The following is an 18,186-nucleotide window of genomic DNA, read 5'->3' on the forward strand; positions in this document are numbered from 1 at the left end:
TAATTAAATTCTCGGATTATCCACTACCCGCGTCTTTTCCCGTCATTTTTATCTCGGAAAGTATTGTACGTCTAACTATTCATAAAGTTTATCAGTTTGTACATCAAGCACTCAATGTTCGCTTGTGACCTTTGAATCACGCGTGCAGAAATTCCTAATCCATGAGTGTTTTTCGGGGAATCCAGTATTTTTCTAGTAAGATTGGATATCTCTACTTTTCCATATATCCCAAAATTGCCATACTTTTATTGGAAATAACCACCCGATAAATAGATTTCCTGGGAACCCATCTTTAAACACAAACGGCCTTGTTCTCAATGTCTGAGTATTGATTCAGTTAAAATATTTCAGGTACCCAGGGATGTTAATAAATATGAATAAAGTCCCAATTGTATGATTACACTACCAGCTCTGTTACTTCGCACAATTTTGTAGATTATAGGAGTAAATACAATCTGATTAAAACACAGATCCTGTTTCGTTTCGTTTCGTTTTTATAGTTCAAAATTTCATTTTATTCGTCTGTACTTCACTAGGCTCTGGAAGAGTTGTTATATAACCAGCGTTCTGGATGGCGAGAGGGATTAGCCAATCAAGCCATCTGTTACGGTGACTTCTTGGCGTGCGATGCACGAAACTATGGGTAAACCATTAGAAACATCAAAGCTGATTGACTAATCCAATGTCTGACGTCATCGGGCCAAAAGCCGCTCGTACGACCTCTGACGCGACCTTTTACTAAAACCGGTCAGATCTTCATGTAGTTCAGGCCATCGAAAGTATAAAAAACGAAACGAAATATAGATCTGTATTTTAATCAGATTGGGGGCAATACATAATATTATGTATAAGAGGCAAAAACATGTCCTTAAGAGAGAGAAAATTACCAATCCAATTAAAACTACATGTTGTTGGGGTTTGTTTATTTCGTATGAAGACGTGTTTTTAGGATAAAAAGCGAATTCTAGGCCAGTATACAACAACCTTGATACTCATTCCAAGTTCAAGATGCCAGCTCGCTTTGCCAGAACTGGGTTTTTTCGCTGCGAAACATTTTACGTAGTTATCCGTGTTTAGGGTTTTGGGTGGCACCAGTCACTAATTGCGTATAAATCATTTGTCTTATTATGAAATGTGAAGGTAGAAACAACTGAAAGATCAAATGGAACAACGTTGAATGTACTTTATAATAAACTTGACAAAGCGCCGCATAACTCAGAAAAAAGTGCATGCAGTTTCAGAACGTGACATGTTACCTATTATACGGTGCCAGTGTAGACCGGTAAACGCCATACAGTATGCTATGAGGGCGATTTTTCCAACTTCTTTTCTTTTGAATTCAGGGTGGGGGTGGGGGTGGGGGTGTGGATGGGTGAATGGTTAGCGCGTGTGCGTTGCATCACAAGGTCTGTCATTGAGTCGTTTTCCCGGTTGTACGTGACAAGGAGTAGGGTCGCCTGTCCAGCCTGGTGGGTTTCCTCTGGGTCCTCCGATTTCCTCCCACTTCTAGAGACCCCTACGCGCAAGCGAATTATTGAAATAAAATTAAAACATGTGTTAGTCCAGAAATGACCTGGTTTGTGTCGAGTGGACGTTTACACCCCCTCTCTCTCTCTCTCTCTCTCTCTCTCTCTCTCTCCCTCTCTCTCTCTCTCTCGCACATTTCATTTCCCAAAACAGGGGCGGATCCAGGACTTTTTGCAGGAGGGGGTTTGGTAGGCTCCTGACTATCATTATTTCGCGTTTTGAATGTCATCCCCAACACCGTCTGATGGTAAAGGATAAAGGACACATGACCGTTACACTTGTCTCATAAAATGTGTTGTTTTACAATTTTGTTTATGTAGCTGAGCAGGGTGGGGGTTTGACCCCCCCCCCCCCCCACACCGCCTTGGACCCGCCCCTGGAAAACACATACATGTAAATACGACTGATGCTCTTTCACTCGTTTCCCATCCATACTCAGGAAAAGGGTCAATCTCGCGACAGGGGTATTAAGTGGTCTTAACATGTAATCAAAATAACTGTGAATCGGCTTAAAATAACCATTCCAGATTCCAAAACAAAATGTATGTTTAAGTGACGCTAAAAGAAGTTTATTTAAATTTAATCTGATTAACGTTTCCCAGGAGAAGTTCAAACCGTACATTAAAATCTTATCATTTCACGTGGCAATAATTTATCTAGAATTTTCCCTCAACCAGATGTACTGAGACGATATTTGAAGTTATGGTTAATAGACGAATTGTCTGTAATTACCACTCCCTCGAGAAATTCATCAACAACATTCTAGAAAGTAAAAAAAAACGCTAAACATTTATGATATGTATCTCCAGGACAGTTAAAAACATACATTATTATACAAGAGCTAAATCTGCCTATTGCGGGTCTTTTTTAAGGCCTGAAATATTATATAAACTATTAATTAGACATTAATTAACATGAAAAGACACTAATCAACTATCGGTGCCATCTTAGGTGTCGGAATTTCAATGGATTTGAATCCGACCTGCTGCCTAAATCCAAAAATTCATAATCAAGACATATGGTTTTTAGCGTACCGACTTTAGTAAACATACATTATGCAAGAGCTAAATCTGCCTATTGCAGGTCTTTCTTTAGGCCTGAAATGTTATCTAAATTATTAATTAGACATTAATTAACTTATCCAGACCATAATCAACTCTCGATGGCATCGCTAGCCTGGATTAGGTTCCGATTTCCTGTTCGACGTTTATTCATAATTTAATCATGAAATGGATAATCGAGACTATGTTTTTTTTGTCGTACTGGCTTTAGTAATGATGATCGAGACTAGGCCGAAAATTCCATCGCTAAAATCTCGGTTCAGAGTGAATCAATATGACTGAACATTTCAGCAAATTCCCTTTACATTATCTAGTTTTGAAATGTGGTCGTATATTGTTGTTTAAGGTCATGAGACGAAGAAGCCTATTGATTTTCAGCGATTTTCGATAATTACCGTCCGAGTTATGGCCCTTGATCACTTCAAAAAATCTTGTGGACGCTCTAGAGGTCAAAGTTAATATCCGATTGACTTTAAATTTATACACAGTGTTTAAGGTCATGAGACGAAGAAGCCTATTGATTTTCAACAATTTTCGATAATTAGTGCCAGTGTTATGGCCCTTGATCACTTCAACAAAAATCTTGTGGACGCTCTAGAGGTCAAAGTTAATATCCGATTGACTTTAAATTTATACACATTGTTTAAGGTCTTGAGACGAACAAGTATATTGATTTTCAATGAATCTTTATGACTTGAACAGCTAAAAGATTTGTATACTAAACATTAGCATGGAGCAGAACTTTATAAAAACCAAACAAATTCTATGGTTTTCTGATAATTACTGAATGAATTGTTGTACTTAATCAGATTTTAATGTATTCTAAATGTTTCATTACCGAAAAAAGTAAAAATATGCGACAACTTTTGTTGACTGCCCGGAGGATTTAGCTGCTGTGGGCGTATGTTTCGTTGCCTGGTAACCTATCTTTAACAATTATAGTGAGAACTGCCAGCTTTTTAACTAATCTCCCATAATGTATCTTTAAAGGACAAATACAAGTTTTAGAAATCAAATGCTATTCAACGGCCTACTTCGATCCCTGCATTGGCCGAGAAAGTTCATCGGGAGTTTACGACGTGGTTTCCCCTTGTCCGTGGTGCAGGACGGAGGGCCTGACAAGGACAGCTGTCTAGTTTTTCGGATTTATTACAATATTTTATCGTACTGACTTTAGTAATTATGATCGAGGTTAGGTCTAAAATCAAATCGCCAATATCTTGGTTCAGAATGGAGCAATTGGACTGAAATTTTCAACATGTCCCCTTTACATTATTTAGTTTTTAACTATTATAGTGGGAACTGCCAAATCTTCATCTAATCCTTCATAATGCCCCATTAAGAATTCGGCCTTTTAAATAAGTTGAAAGTTAAACATACATTATGCAAGAGCAAAATCTGCTTATTACAAGGCTTTCTTCGGGCCTGAAATGTTATCTAAATTATCAATTAGACATTAATTAACTTATCCAGACCATAATAAACTCTCGATGTCAAGACTAGCCTTCGATGTTGGCTGGATTAGATTCCTGTATGCCGCTAACGGCCGTTGATAATTAAATCAACAAAAGTGGATAATCGAGACTAAGCTGTTTATATTAATGATTTTAGTAATGATGACCGAGACTATGCCGAAATTTCACCCGCTTCATTCTTGGCTCATAGTGGATCAATTTGACTGAAATTTTCAGAAAATTACCTTTACACTATCTAGTTTTTAACTATTATAGCGAGAACTGCCATCGCGTTATCTTATCTCCCATAATGTATCTTTAAGTTCTGTGCTAAGACTTTAGCGCACAGTTAATGTACAGTTTGTGTTCTCGAATCGATTTATTTAAACCCTTCGTGAATAATTCCCTGCGAAATTGGTTTTACACGATTTGTATATATGTATTATATAATTATTTCAGAAAGCAGATATTGGTTTAGGTGGAATGTCTATTACACACGAGAGAGAACAAGTTATAGATTTTACCAAACCTTTCCTGACTCTTGGTATCACCATCTTGTTCGCAAAACCAACTCCAAAAGCACCACAACTGTTTTCCTTCCTGTCGCCGCTGTCTGTAGAAGTCTGGGTGTATATGATAGCGGCTTATCTGTGTGTTAGTTTTATGTTGTTTGTAATCGCCCGCTTCAGTCCTTATGAATGGTGTAATCCCCACCCATGTAATGAGAATGCGGACGTCGTAGAGAACCAGTTTACCATTTTAAACAGTCTTTGGTTTACCATCGGTTCTCTTATGCAGCAAGGTATGTTGGTGTCGTTTTGTCGTTTTGATATTAATGTAAAATATTTTATTGGCTGTATTTTCCAATAAAAGTGACTGCATGTTTCCAGCCGCGTTATAAGAGACATATTGTTACGCTGTACTTTATTGGTCAATGCTAAACTGCAAACCAATAGCAGTCGCCGTGTCTTGCATAAGGGTTGGTGTGGGGGTGGGGGTTGGCGTAGGGGATAGTCACCTCCTCCTCTTCCAAAACCTCAATAAATACTTTTGAAAGGACAGAAGGTATGTAAAGCAAACATCCCCACCCCCACCCTTTATCTCTCCTTAATAAAAACATGCTGATATTTCTAATTCACTCTTGGAGTGTTATGTCGGGGTGGACTGAATGGTCTAAAACGTGCGCTTTAGATCATAAGGTCTGTCATTGAGTCAGGTGGCGTGGTTTCGATTTCCAGCTTGTACCAGAGAAGGGTAGGTTTTTCTCCGGATGGTCCAGTTTCCTCCCACTGCTAAAGAACCCTACACACAAGCGAATTATTGAAATAAAATTAAATTATTAGTCACTCCGGAATTGACCTAGTTTGTGTCAAGTGGGCGTTAAACCTCTCGTTATGTATTCCATCTATGTAATGTAATGCAAAAGGTTTCAATTGATACTTGTATCGGGGGCGGGGGATGGAAGAATGGTTAGCACGAGCGTACTGTATCATAAGGTCTGTCATTGAGTCAACTGGCGTGGTTTCGATTCCCCGGCTGTACGTGACAAGGAGTAGGGGCGCCTGTATAACCTCGTGGGTTGCCTCCTTGTCCTTCGATTTCCCCCCACTGTTAAAGACCCCTGTGCCCAAGCGAAGTATTGAAATAAAATTGAACCATATGTTTGTGTCGAGTGGAGGTTTAACCCCCTCTCTCTCTCTCTCTCTCTCTCTCTCTCCTTGTATCGGAAAAGTTACTGTATGATAAAGCTACTCATCCCGGGAGTACTGTAAGCTACAGATAACCAATCACCATGTAAGCTTTGTGTTTCAATAATCTACAATTTCCCACGGGCACGATGTAGATTAGATTTATAGACTAATTGGTAAAACAGTTATGTATTTATTTCCTTTATTCATTCAGTACTATATTCATAGATCTCTTTATTCAGTAATATACATAATTATATTGATACATAATTATATTGATACATAATTATATTGATACATAATTATATTGATACATAATTATATTGAGTGAGAGAGAGAGAGAGAGAGAGAGAGAGAGAGAGAGAGAGATCATTTGGGGACTAACATATGGTTCAATTTTATTTCAAACATTCGCTTGCGCGTTGGGGTCTTCTTAGTGGGAGGAAAGTGGAGGACCCGGAGAAAACCCACGAGGTTCGACAGGCGACCATACTCCTCGTCACGTACAACCGGGGAATCGAAACCACGCCAGTTCACTCAATGGTAAACCTTATGATACGCGCTAACCATTCGGCCATGCCCCCATATCTAGACATCGTTCTGGCGTGGCCTGCACGTAAAAGAACCTTGACTGTTGGAATTTGAAATAAGAGTAGACCGCCGCTGTCCGGGCAAAATTTCTCTGATAGCACGCTGCATAGCGTATGTCCGTCTTCGTTAGCCCGGCCAGTCGGTGCAGACTTCATTTCATGTCATTTCAAACATTGCAGTCAATAAACCTAATAAATGATATCCATAAAGTTTTCGTGTATTATAAATTTCTCTTTGTAAAAAAATATCAACACAAGTCGATAAAGTAAGAAAAAAAAACCCGAGGCTTTTTTTTTTTTTTTTTTTTTTTTACTTTATCGACTAGTGTTAATATTTTTTTAAATAAAAAAAGACGAGTAGGAGATTTTATTTATCACCCAATCCTTTCTTACATGCACAAATAAATAAATATAATTCCTTGCTATAGATTTCACTTTTACTGAACCTGATTACATTAGGGCGTAGTGATATATCATTTTTGACAGCAACTCAACCATTGCAAATTCCTTTATATTGGTCCAGTGTTCCCATCAAGGCCAATTAAATAAAAATAGTCCCTTTCTAATACAAAAAAAAAAAGTTACGTTTAACAAAAAATGAATTTTTCTCTGGAAATAAAAAAAGTAGTTCCTTTTTAACTGACCAATCAAATTCAGACTATGAAATTGATCACACAAATAAAAACTAGTGTAGATACTGTGATATTGGGTGACAAAATGCTTTCATTAAATACACTTTAAAGATAACTTATAATTATTAATATTGTATCCTAATTATAGACCCATTATAGTTTTAAACATACATTATATATGCAAGAGCTAAATCTGTCTATTGCAGGTCTTTCTTTAGGCCTGAAATGTTATCTAAATTATTAATTAGACATTAGTTAACTTATCCATATATTTCATAATCAACTCTCGATGGCATCGCTCGCCTGCGATATTTACTGGATTTTGATCCCATTTGCTGTTCGACTTCCATTCATAATTTAATCATGAAATGGATGATCGAGACTATGTTTTTTATCGTACAGACTTTAGTAATAATTTCAATCGCTTAATTCTCGGTTCATAGTGGATTAAGTTGACTGAAATATTCAGCAAATTGCCTTTACATTATCTTGTTTTTAACTATTATAGTGAGAACTGTCAGCTCTTTATCTAATCTCCCATAATGTATCTTTAATACAAATATTTGCTTCACTCCGATCAGCTGAAGGTTGACCATGACTGGGAATTTTGTGTTGCATCCTCCACGCCTCCAAATAACAATTGACCCTACTCCCCTGGGATTGTATTTTTAAAAATATAATACTATATGTTTTTTTAGATTGTGAGATTGGCCATGTATGTTAAAATATTATATTTATTTGTGTATTTTAGGTTGTGAGATCGCCCCTAGAGCTATATCAACTCGACTTATTGCCGGTATCTGGTGGTTCTTCACGCTCATCATGATATCATCTTATACAGCTAATCTGGCCGCCTTTTTAACAGTCGAACGAATGATTTCTCCCATCACTAGCGCTGAAGATCTGGCAAAACAATCTACAATATCATATGGTACCCAAAGAGGAGGATCAACAATGTCGTTCTTTGCCGTAAGTAATTTTTTTGTACTGCACTTTGATCGATATGATTTACAAATCAAAAGGTCCAGGTTCGATCCCTGTGTCGGCCTAGGTTCCCCATGGTAGTGACGTAGGACGGTAAATCTGGCTAGGAAAAGCGTTTAGTATTTTGGAATGGGTGAAAATCCATGAAATCGTTAGCGTACAGTAAAGGGAGCGCTTGGCAGTTTGGATCATTCGGCAAACCGCGGCATATCACCTACCGTCATATAGACGAGGTTACAAGAAGGGTCCACCGAGGTTTGCCGAATGCAGTTTGGATTATAAGAAGAGACAAGATTTCACTGCATGGCACATGACCGCCTTAAAAATCCCGGTTGTGGAAAAATGTGATCGATCCCGCATCGTCCTGGTTACTGAGTTAGTTTCTACTCACTGAACCACCGCATCGTGAATGGCATACTCCAGTACAAAGGATTACCCTTATATCGAATTCCAACTGCCAAGGAATCTTTTACGTGCACGTCCCATCCGAACTACTAGACAGCTGTCCCTGTCAGACCCTCCGTCCTCAATCCTTTGGCACTGACAAGGGGAAACCACGCCGAAAAATCCCGGTTAACTTTCTCGGCCAACATCGGGATCGAACCCACGACCTCACCCGCATCGTATTGTATGTCTGTACCGAGTCACTTTCAGAGAAAACGGTATTTATAATTTGAGCCATGCAGCTAATAAACATACATTATGCAAGAGCTAAATCTGTCTATTGTAGGTCTTTCTTCAGGTCTGAAATGTTATCTAAATTATTAATTAGATATTAATTAACTTATCCAGACCATAATCAACTCTCGATGTCAGCACTTTATCTATTCTTCCATAATACGCCTTTAAAGGAGCTAAGTCTCTAACTCAATATCATCCAAAATCTTCAACATTGAAAACACGATTTATTCGTCAAATTAAATCAACATTCATGCTGTGATCTTACCGGAAAAAAGATGGGCTTTTGATATCCAATACTTAAGACAAAATACCATAATGCGCTTCAGCCCCAGTTGTATCAAGGAAATCGAGGGACGAGTCTAGACACATTGCACCAAATCAAACGGCGTATGTAGACTGGAATAACCAGACGCTAGAAATTTGCACTCGCTTGAGACTGCTGGCTTATTTCGCCGGACATAACTGATTTGAAATTGGATTAAAAACGGAAATTGAATGTAAATCAGTTTATATACATTCATATTACAGTATTATATGCGTTGCGACCCACTTTTGTCAATTTCTAGGTCCCAAATGTTAGCGATTTAGTTCCTTTAATGTTTCTTAATAACCGCTCATTTCGCCCCTTTTTCAGAATTCTAAAATCGACACCTTTAAGAGAATGTGGAACTTTATGAATTCGTCCAGTGATAATTTTGTGAGTAGTAACGCGGAAGGTGTACGGAGAGTGAAGGAGGGAGGATATGCCTATCTAGCAGAATCGACGGCAGTAGAATATACAGTAGAAAGAAACTGTGAATTAGAACAAGTGGGAGGATTGCTGGACTCTAAAGGTTACGGAATAGCTACACCAAGGAGTAAGTATCATTCTATATCTACCCGGGGATACCCGATCAATAGTTCTATTTGTCACTAAAGGGGAAATCCCAGATTCATCATTGAAAGGGGTGCTCCCTGGGTTAGGTCTATTTAACAAGGACAACTTCAAGTTTTGTCAAAGGTCAAGAGATGTAAACATTGAAAATCGGAAAAATGGGATATCCCAGATGTGTCATTGAAAAGGGATTTTCCAGACTCTGCATTGAAAGGAGGATAAGGGGGAAATATCGGATTTATCCCGAATTTATCATTGAAGGGGCAAATCCCAACCAAATTTATCATTGAAGGGGCAAATCCCAAATTTATCATTGAAGGGGGCAAAATCCCAAATTTATCATTGAATGATCAAATTCCAAATTTATCATTGAAGGGGGCAAAATCCCACAAAAATGTATCGGACTTCTGTAATGCGTGTCTTTAAGAAATTAAATTCTGTTTGTTTCAACAACACGCAAAAAAAAAAACCCTTATAAAAACTTAAAGATACATTATGTAAGATTTAGATAAAGAGCTAGCCATTCTTGCTATAATAGTTCGAAAATAGATAATGTAAAATGAATAATTTGAAAATTTCATTCAAATTACTCTACTGCGGGCGCAGATATTAGCCTTTGAAAGTTTGACAAGACGTGTGCAATAATTTCAATCACCGCACTGGTCGTTCGAAGCTAAGTCTCGCTCCTCCATTTTTAGCTTAAATCAAAATATGGTTAAACTGTTCTAATCTATTTAATATCAGAGAAATCCGATGCCATCGAGAGTTGATTATGGCCTAGATAAGTTAATTAATGTCTAATTAATAATTTAGAAGACATTTCAGGCCTAAAGAAAGACCCGCAATAGGCAGATTTAGCTCTTGCATCATGCATGTTTAAGTAAAATTAATACCACACTTATATTGTAATTTATTTCTTGTAGATTCACCGTATCGGGAACTGATAACAGAAACCATCCTCAAACTCCAGGAGGAACAAGAGATACACCGGTTGCACTCCATCTGGTGGGAACAGTACGGTAAAGCCCTGAAATGTGAACAAGCGGACAGCGCCAGTAAGAGTAAAGCGGCGGAACTAGGGGTAGATAATGTAGGTGGCGTGTTTGTGGTTCTGATGGGAGGAGTTGGAGCAGGATTTGTCGTCTCACTTTGTGAATTTATTTGGAAAGCCAGGAAAAATGCCCGAGAAGATCAGGTAATAAACTATTGTGTATTAAAAGTGCGGTTGCATAATTTTCGTTAGGGTGATATTTAAATGTGCGCGGAAGGGGCGAAAAACAGTGTGCACATGGGTTTGCAAGAAAACGAACCTTGGCAGTTGAAAATTGAAGAGGAGTAGGCGGAGAGGCCGTTGTAGGAGTACCCCCTCTCATTACACACGTAATTGTAGAAATAAAAATTATCATATGTTAGTCTCAAGAAGCCACACGGTGGCTAAGTGAGAAAGACGATGGCTTGCTAGCCTGGAGGTCGCGGGAGCAGAACAGAGTAGGTGGGGGTTGGATGGCCGAATGGTTAGCACGTGTGCGCTCTATCATAAGACCTGTCATTGAGTCAACTGGAGTGGTTTTGAATACCCAGTTGTACGTGACAAGGAGTAGGGTCGCCTGTCCAGCATCGTGGGTTTTCTCCGGGTCCTCCGGTTTCCTCCCACTGCTAAAGACCCCTACACACAAGCAAATTATTGAAATAAAATTAAAACCATATGTTAGTCCCGAAATGACCTAGTTGTGTCGAGTGGACGTTAAACCCCATCTCTCTCTCTCTCTCTCTCTCTCTCTCTCTCTCTCCGTCTTCATTAGCCCAGTATAGGCTAATTTCAATCCAATATTTATATCGACTTAACAGGCTTCCTTTCGTTGGCAGACTAAGCCCTTGTGGATATCTGATCGCATTACTTATTCCATGATACAACAATTGAAAACGCTTAAGGCTGTCAAAACTAATCGATTTTCAAACTTGTTCTTTTTTTAATATGTCAATAATAGTTAGCATAAATGTATTTTCAGCAAACACTGTGTTCTGAAATGGCGGAAGAGTTCCGTTTTGCCGTCCGATGTGTATCGTCGAAGAAACCTAGTAAGAATCGAACGAAAGATGTCACTGATAATGGATTACAGTTCATGCCATTAACCGGATACGGCCACAATTCAGTAGGCGGAAAGGAGGTGTACGCATGACGCGAGGCTCGAGTTTAGACCCATAGACTTTCATATACCAGGAGGAATTCTGGGATATATTTACGCCATGTTTGTGCCATGACCATGCTCAATCCAGCTTCACTACTGCGCATGCTCCTTCCAACTAATTTTAAATCCATAACAAAAAAAAACGAAACACCACCGGGGATAGTTTTGTTGTCTATTCGTGAATATTGTTTTACTTTTCTTTATGGGCATGCGCAGTGGGAGAGCATGTGCCGATTTCATAACTAAAACGTGCCTTAAATTGTAAACATCGCTGTTGGCTACTGTACCATAGTAGTTATAATTGCTGTAGGACTAGTTGAACGAGTCTTGTGTGGGTGAATGTGCATTAAATAAAATATAAACCATATAAAAAAAAAAGACAAAAAAAAAAGAAGTTTATATTCAGCCTATTGACATTGATTGACGTGTGTTGTGACGTCAAACTTTATCGTCGACAATAACTGATGACGTTTTTTGCCAGAATCTATGACGACATTTGCTCACATCAAAGAGGTATTTTGTGACATAATGTTTAATTTCCATTAAATAACAAAAGACAAGGTATTTTTGTATATATTACCATTGCATGAATTCAGAGCCGGATTAAGATTTGGTGGGCCGCTATAAGGTCCCAAGAAAAACCGGACTAAGATTAGGTAGGCTACTTTAAAGTCCCAAGTAAGACTGTTCAGCGTTTCATATCGCCATAGTAGCTGGGTTAGATGGCCGACTGGTTAGCACGTCTTTCATTGAACAACTGGCGGGGTTTCGATTCCCCGGTTGTACGTGACACGTGTAGGGTGGCTTGTCCAACCTCGTGAGTTTTCTTCGGGTCCTCCGGTTTCCCCCCACGCGCAAGCGAATTATTAAAATGAAAACATTGAACCACGTGTTAGTTCCGAAATGACCTATTTTGTGTCAAGTGGACGTAAAACCCAATTTCTCTCTCTGTCTCTCTACCGCCATAGTAATTTTACTACAAATATACAAAAAAGGGAAATTAATTAAAAACTCAACAGATAATTGCACGTTCTACTTTGATTCAGAATGCACAAATCAGATAACTCTTCACTTAATCTCCGGAGATCTTCCAGCTGAAGGAGATCCTTGTACTGCAGCCCCCAAAACCTTAATCCGGCTCTGCATGGATTTGATTTTATGATGAATGAAGGAATATTATATAATGTTTTATTCAGTCTTCCTATTATCATTGTGTTTATTGTAAATTGTAGATAGTCAAATATCAATTCATATCCTCATCGTATACAAATTTTATCCATACATATAGTTTTTGTCGCTATTATAAAATATTATCATGGTTTTTATATCGCCCCACCCCTCCTCCCACCCCCACCCCCTTCCTAAATGTTCTTCCTGTATAGTTATTCTTATTTGAAGTTTAAGTTATTGTATTTTATTTGTTTGTTTTATTAAAGGCCCAATTCGAAATGAAATATTTAAAATATAAATGATCAAATGGGTAATATTCTAATTATAGAAACCCAAAATGATTAAATGGGTAATATTGTAATTATAGAAACCAAAAATGATTAAATTGGTAATATTCTAATTATAGAAACCAAAAATGATTAAATTGGTAAAATTCTAATTATAGAAACCAAAAATGATTAAATTGGTAATATTCTAATTATAGAAACCCCAAATAATCAAATTGGTAAAATCTAATTATAGAAACCGAAAATAATCAAATTGGTAAAATTCTAATTATAGAAACCGAAAATAATCAAATTGGTAATATTCTAATTATAGAAACCCAAAATGATTAAATTGGTAATATTCTACCAAAAATGATTAAATTGGTAATATTCTAATTATAGAAACCAAAAATGATTAAATTGGTAAAGTTCTAATTATAGAAACCCAAAATGATTAAATGGGTAATATTCTAATTATAGAAACCCAAAATAAAATCCGGATTTATTTGATATTTGAATTGATGTGTCTCTCTGTCTGGCAGTATGAGCCATTTTGACTAGTATATGATTGTAAATAACCGGTTGTATTCTCTTGTGTTTGCAAATATTTGAGCCTGGGTCTAGGCCTTTAATATTCAACTTTAAAGAGGCATTATGAGAGATTAGATAAATAGTTGACTGTTCGCACTATAATAGTTAAAAATATATAACGTAAATAGAATATGTTGAACATTTCAATCAAATTGCTCCACTCTGAATTTTAGGCTAGCCTTGATCATCATTACTAAAGTCGGTATGATAAACAAGAGTATAGTCTCGATTATTCACTTTCGGATCTAATCATCAACGAGCGTTGAGCACCAGATCGGATTCAAATCCAGTTAAAATCAAATGCATAAAATGACATCGAGAGTCGATTATGGTCTGGATAAGTTAATTCATATTTAATCAATAATGTATATAACATTTCAGTAAGCAGATTTAGCTCTTGAATAATGTATGTTTAATCGTTATTGCAGTATATTTGGACATGTAGTATATCCAAGTTTTAATTGCAATCTTGGTATATTATTATTTTGAGATTATCCGTCACCATTAGCAACCCTTGGTAAGAATACTGGATACACGCGGCTTTTGATTTGGAACCGGATGTACTACATCATATTTCTCTGGCGTTTAATCCCAAACTGACCAGCAGTAAATATTCACTTGTTCGCTACAATCACTGATAGGGGTGAAATCAAGTGCCTGTTTCACGAAATTTTAACTGAGATAAAATCAAAATTTTAGTAATTTGATTGGATAATATTAGATTGATTTTAGTGCTTAGCCAATCAAAATTGACGTATCTACTAAAATTTGGTTTTTATCTTTAGTTAAAATTTCGTGAAACAGGGCCCAGCTCTCAGCATTATGTTTTTATTTTGTGTAAATTATGCACCATTTTGGTTTAGTACGGATCATCTCCATTGTGCAGTAATGCCATGGTAACAGATCCATGTTTAACCAAGGGTAGTTAATGGTAGTCGCGACCAAATGGTAGGCCGGGATGAATATGATTAATCTTAGTTTTCTCAAATCAACGAATTCCAATCATGTTTGCTTTTGCAACCTTTTTATAAAAGGTCACGTGTCCTATATTGCTGTTATATTGTAGTTATATTTAATTTCATTTTTCTGCAATCTGATTAAAATACAGATCTATATTTCGTTTCGTTTTTATTATACTTTAGATGGCCTACACTACATAAAGATCTGGCGGGTTTTACTGGAAGGTCGCGTCAGGGTTGTAAAACGGCTTTTGACCTTATGACGTCAGACATTGATTAATCAATCAGCGTTGACGTTTCTAGTGGTTTACCCACAGTCCCGTGCAACAAACGCCAAGAACTCGCCGTAACAGACCATTTCATTGGCTAATCCCTCACTTCAACCAGAACGCCGGTTAATATAACAACTCTTCCAGATCCTAGTGTAGTAAAGACAAGTAAAACGAAATTTTGAACTATAAAAAAAAAAAAAAAATAGGATTTGTGTTTTAATCAGATTGTTTTTTCTGCTAATGTATTTTACGCTCACGTGGTGTATGCCAAGTTCAACCATTGTTATGCAAACACGAAATATATTAAATAATTCAAGAATATTGTAAGAAAGGGAGGTTAATCTGTCAGAATTTCTAAATTAAACATACATTATGCAAGAGCTAAATCTGCCTTATGCAGTTCTTTCTTTAGGCCTGAAATGGTATCTAAATTATTAATTAGACATTAATTAACTTATCCAGACCATAATCAACTCTCGACGGCAATGCTAGCCTGCGATATTTACTGGACTAGAACCCGATCTGCTGCTTCTGATTAAATCAAAAGTTGATAATCGAGACTATGTTTTTTATCGTACCGACTTTAGTAATGATGATCGAGGCTAGCTCAAAATTCAATCGCTAAATATTCTGTTCAGGGTGGATCAATTTGACTGTAATTTTCAGCAAATTCCCTTTACCTTATTTAGTATTTATCTATCATAGTGAGAACTACCAGCTCTTTATCTAATCTCCCATAATTAGATAAAGAGCTGGCATTACTCGTTATAATTGAAAGGGAATATCTTGAAAGTTTCAGTCAAATTACTTCATTCTGAGCGACGTTAGTGCTGTTTAGGAATAGCGGAGCCTCGATTGCCATTACCACCGTTGTGACGATAGTAAACAGAGTCTCGATTATCCATATTTTGAATTCAATCATTAACCGTCAATCCTGTTCAAATCCGTTGAAATCTCGAGCATCCGATGGCATCGAGAGTTGATTATGGTCTTTGCAACTATGGCCAAATAACTATCTAATTAAAAATTTAGAAATAGGCAGATTTAAATCTTCCATAATCCATCTTTAATATTATTCAACAAAGACTAACTAATGACATGTTATATTTCATAGTTTATGATGGGGTTGTTTAACAAAATGACCAATATATAGGTCAAGGGCGACAAATCTTGTACATTATTCATCAGCATGACATGTTTAAATATTTTAATCATGTATAATGATATTATCTACAACCCTGAGCGAAATCTATTTGTTAAGACCAGTTCAATTTTCGTCAAGGTCGCTGAGATGTAATTAAGGTTAGGGCACGTGATTGTTGGCGAGATTGTAGGTTAGGGTAATCATTGGGCCTAGGTCCAGGGTTAGGGTTAATATTAGCGCTAGCCCTGTTTACATCTCGTGACCTTTGACCAAACTTGAATGGACCTTATGAAATAGATGTAACCTACAACCATGCTTGATTAATCCCAAATTTTTGCCGGAAATGCATCGCTTAGTATCTCATTTTTTTTAAAATTCCATGAACAACGGAATTAGTCATTCACAAAAACAAGGCCAAGGATATCATGTGGTGTCATAATTAAACCAATTTGAGAATGTATTGAGCATTGGTTTCAAACACCGCATTTTTAGTCTTTGGCATCAAGTCTGGGAATTCATTCTCGGTGTTCACTTCAGCGTAAAAGAAGTTAGTATGTGTGTTACGCATGCGCTTGTAGTCATAATCATAAATTCGCGGGTAGTGCTACATTAACTGTGCACGTGCTTTCACCCTCAGTGGCTATACGAATTGCCCTTGCATGACTTTGGACAACCCGTTTCCGTTAAGTAGTCACAGTAATGCAATGACAGTCTTAGGCCTGTTTTTCATGCACACGTTTCCACGGTCCCCTTACATTTACTTAAAGTAGCTAAGTTTCTAACTCAATATCATCCAAAATCTTACACGTTGAAAATACGAATTATTTGTCGGTTCAAATCAACATTGATGTTGTGATCTTACCGGGAAAAGATGGCCTTCTGATATCCAATATTTAAGACAAAATAAACATTTTACAATTGGTACACGAATCGTGTACCATAATGCGTTTCAGCGCTATTTGTAATAAGGGACTCGAAAAACATGGCTAGGCATATTCCACTAGTGATGTCAAACGGTAACGCTATATTCTTATCTGGAGAGCATGCCCAATAAATACTATCGGCGTAGACTGGAATAACCAGACGCTAGAGATTGAAATTCGATTGAGAATACTGGCGTATTTCAACGAACCTAACTGATTAGGTAAAACAGTAAAAACAGAAACGATTGAATGTAAATCAATTTATATACATTCATATTACATTATTGTATGCGTTGCGACCCATTTGTGTCAATTCCTAGGTCCCAAATATTAGCGACTTAGCTCCTTTAAGCTAGGTCCCCACTGTCGTGCGCTGCGTTGCCATAGGATTGTCCCTATTGAGTCCACGATCTGGTACGTGCAGAAACGTTGGGTTACGTTTCGATATGGTCAACACGACTGCTACGCTTGACCCAAATAGACCTGATAGGATCCCCACGATTACTCCACGATTAAAACTACGATTTCAATCGTAGAGCAAATCGTAATAGTAATGGGAACCTAGCATTAAGACCGACTTGTTCGCGCCGGCGAAAACGTCGCGAAAAGAAAATGCGTACATGGAAAACGGACCTTAGAGAAGAACTTACGCTAATTGTTCCCCTTGTATACAGCATACTTGGACCAAAGGGTCGAGAGGTTATAATCTGTATATCATCTTAGTAGTAATATAGATTGTGGGGGCGTGAATATATATAACCCCCTTTCATCAACTTCCAGATCATTACCCCCCCCCCTCCTTCTTATATCCCCATATTATATTATATTTTATCTTGTATCCTTATTTTGTAAAAAAAAAATGATTTCATTCAATCACCAACTTCCCATCATCTAATGATTTTGTAAAATGTCAAATGAGAGAAATAAAGTCAGTTTTTTTGAAAATATTCGAGTTTATTTCAATATTAGAAATTTGTATGTTTAGCGTTAATGAGACAAACAATGATGTAGCTTTCGTTTCATCATACTGCTCCTACAACTGCCAAGGGATCTTTACGAGACGAAATGAAATGAAATGAAATGGAGTTTAACGTCCTACTGTTCTGCTCCTAACCTGGGCTAATGAAGACGGGCATACGCCATACAGTGTGCTATGAGGGAAATTTTGCCCGGACAGCGGC

General features: G+C 37.4%; 1 protein-coding gene across 2 annotated transcripts in view; it reads left to right on the forward strand.

Annotated features, from left to right (window-relative positions):
* LOC126809967 (glutamate receptor ionotropic, kainate 2) overlaps positions 1-17,952 on the forward strand; it is a 159,293-nt gene extending 141,341 nt beyond the window's left edge. For both annotated transcript variants that reach the window (XM_050534845.2, XM_050534846.1), the window contains 5 exons: positions 4,502-4,844; positions 7,704-7,921; positions 9,252-9,474; positions 10,415-10,686; positions 11,501-17,952. In XM_050534845.2, the coding sequence (XP_050390802.1) occupies positions 4,502-4,844; positions 7,704-7,921; positions 9,252-9,474; positions 10,415-10,686; positions 11,501-11,671 (1,227 nt within the window). In that variant the 3' untranslated portion in view covers positions 11,672-17,952. The remainder of the gene's footprint in view (positions 1-4,501; positions 4,845-7,703; positions 7,922-9,251; positions 9,475-10,414; positions 10,687-11,500) is intronic.
* The last annotated feature ends 234 nt before the right edge of the window (positions 17,953-18,186 follow it).

This window comes from Patella vulgata, chromosome 2 (assembly GCF_932274485.2).
Source record: "Patella vulgata chromosome 2, xgPatVulg1.2, whole genome shotgun sequence".
NCBI classification, from domain to species: domain Eukaryota; kingdom Metazoa; phylum Mollusca; class Gastropoda; family Patellidae; genus Patella; species Patella vulgata.